A 1,850-nucleotide genomic window follows, 5' to 3' on the forward strand; every position below is an offset into this window, starting at 1 on the left:
CCTTCCTTCCTCCCCCCCTCCCCAGCCGCCCCCTCCCCCGTTCTCTTACTGGTCTCCTTCGCTCTCGCAGTCAAAGCTGACCCCCTTTTTCAGCCAGGCGGCGCGCCGGCTCCGCAGCCGGGACAAGGGGGCTGCCTCTAGCGCCATGGCCCCGGGTCCTGCGGCTGGGGGGCGGCGGCCCGGGGCAGCGGGAGGAGCGAGCGAGCTGGGGCCGGCCGGCTGGGTGGCTAGCAGCCCGGCTGGCTGGCAGTCCCCAGCTGAGCTTCCTCTGCCTCTCCGCACCGCTTCTCCTTCCCTTCCAGCGCTTGGGTCCGCCCCGTTCGGGCGAGGGGCGCCCGGAGGAAGAAAAAAAAAAAGGAGCAGGAGAGGGAGGGGATGGCGAAGGGAGAGGCCCCCGATCTCCCATCCCCAGGCTGGCCCCTACCTGGCGCAGCTCCACTCTTTCCTCGCTTGCCTCCAAGCCCTTCGCCCGGAGGCTGAGTCTCTCTCTCTCTCTCTCTCTCTCTCTGCACATGCTCGGGCGCCCTGGCGCGCCACTCACCTTGCCTTCGCTTTGATCTCACCCTCTGCAATCAATTCTGCTCACCATACTATATATATATATATATAAAAAGATGTTGAGACTTTGGGAAAAGTTCAGAGAAGAACAGCTAAAACGATCCGAGGCCTGGAGACTTAAAATATACGAAGAAGGGCTGCAGGACTTGGGTTTGGCTAGTCTAAAGGAAAGAAGAAACAGGGGAGACATGATAGCAGTCTTCCAGTATTTGAGGGGCTGCCCCAAAGAAGAGGAGGGGGGTCAAGCTATTCTCCAAAGCGCCTGAAGGCAGGACAAGAAGCAATGGATGGAAACTAAGCAAGGAGAGAAGCAACCTGGAACTAAGGAGAAACTTCCTGACACTGAGAACAATTAACCAGTGGAACGGCTTGCCTCCAGAAGTTGTGGCTGCTCCAACACTGGAGGTTTTTAAGAAGAGATTGGACAGCCACCTGTCTGAAACGGTATGAGGTCTCCTGCTTAAGCAGGAGGTTGGACTAGAAGACCTCCAAGGTCCCTTCCAGCTGTATTCTGATTGGAAAAGGACCTGGGGCAAAGGACTGCAGGAAACAGGAGCTGCATCTGGTTAGGTACGTTCACACATGCTGAAGACCCACCGGCTGCATTTACAGAAGGGGTCCAGCCTGTCTAGCTTAACTGGGACGGTAGGTCTGTTGTGTGGCTGAGCCTGTTTTGTCTACTCAACCTCTTGGTGTCTGCTGTGACATTGTGCCAATTCCAGGAAGGGGCAAATTCAGTAAGTAGAGATCACGGGGATGGTCAACACAACCACATGGCATCAAGTTTGCTCTTGACGCCGCCTGGAAGGTCTCTAGCTTTGTGATTCCAGCTTTGCTTGAGAGTTTTAGAAAACGGGAAACAAAAATCAATGGCTTGGCCCGAGATAGGCCAATGCGTGTTCCTCCATTTGTTTGTGGAGCACCCTTCTAAAAAAAAAAATCAGTCTTCATAAAAACCTTGGCAAAGTCAGGAAACGCCAAGGCCAAATGTCAGGCCTGGGTGAATGTTGGCTCAAAGGCAGCTTCACCAGATCAAATAGAAAAAAAACCCTGGATCAGGTTTTCTGAGGGAATTTAGCACTGCTAGATGGGATAGGTGGAAGATTCAGAATCTGTTTCCACCACCTTGGCCTTCCATCTTGGTAGAAAACCTCATCCCATGTCAGGGGATGATGGATCCCTTTCCTTTGGGAAGCTCAGTGAACCTACCACAACTCCAGAAGGCTTTTAACAATGGCTTGTTGGAACAAGCTTCAGAAAACACCAACCAACCAATCAATCAGAATAAAGCT

The 1,850-nt window shown here is 53.5% G+C and overlaps 1 protein-coding gene across 1 annotated transcript in view; it reads right to left on the minus strand.

The window, feature by feature from the left end:
* The window catches only part of GARNL3 (GTPase activating Rap/RanGAP domain like 3), a 55,557-nt gene extending 55,410 nt beyond the window's left edge, over positions 1-147 (minus strand). The window contains exon 1 of the mRNA XM_015820008.2: positions 50-147. Within this exon, the coding sequence (XP_015675494.2) occupies positions 50-147 (98 nt within the window). The remainder of the gene's footprint in view (positions 1-49) is intronic.
* Between the last annotated feature and the right edge of the window lie 1,703 nt (positions 148-1,850).

This window comes from Protobothrops mucrosquamatus, unplaced genomic scaffold (assembly GCF_001527695.2).
Source record: "Protobothrops mucrosquamatus isolate PMUCROS unplaced genomic scaffold, P.Mucros_1.0 scaffold1039, whole genome shotgun sequence".
NCBI lineage: Eukaryota > Metazoa > Chordata > Lepidosauria > Squamata > Viperidae > Protobothrops > Protobothrops mucrosquamatus.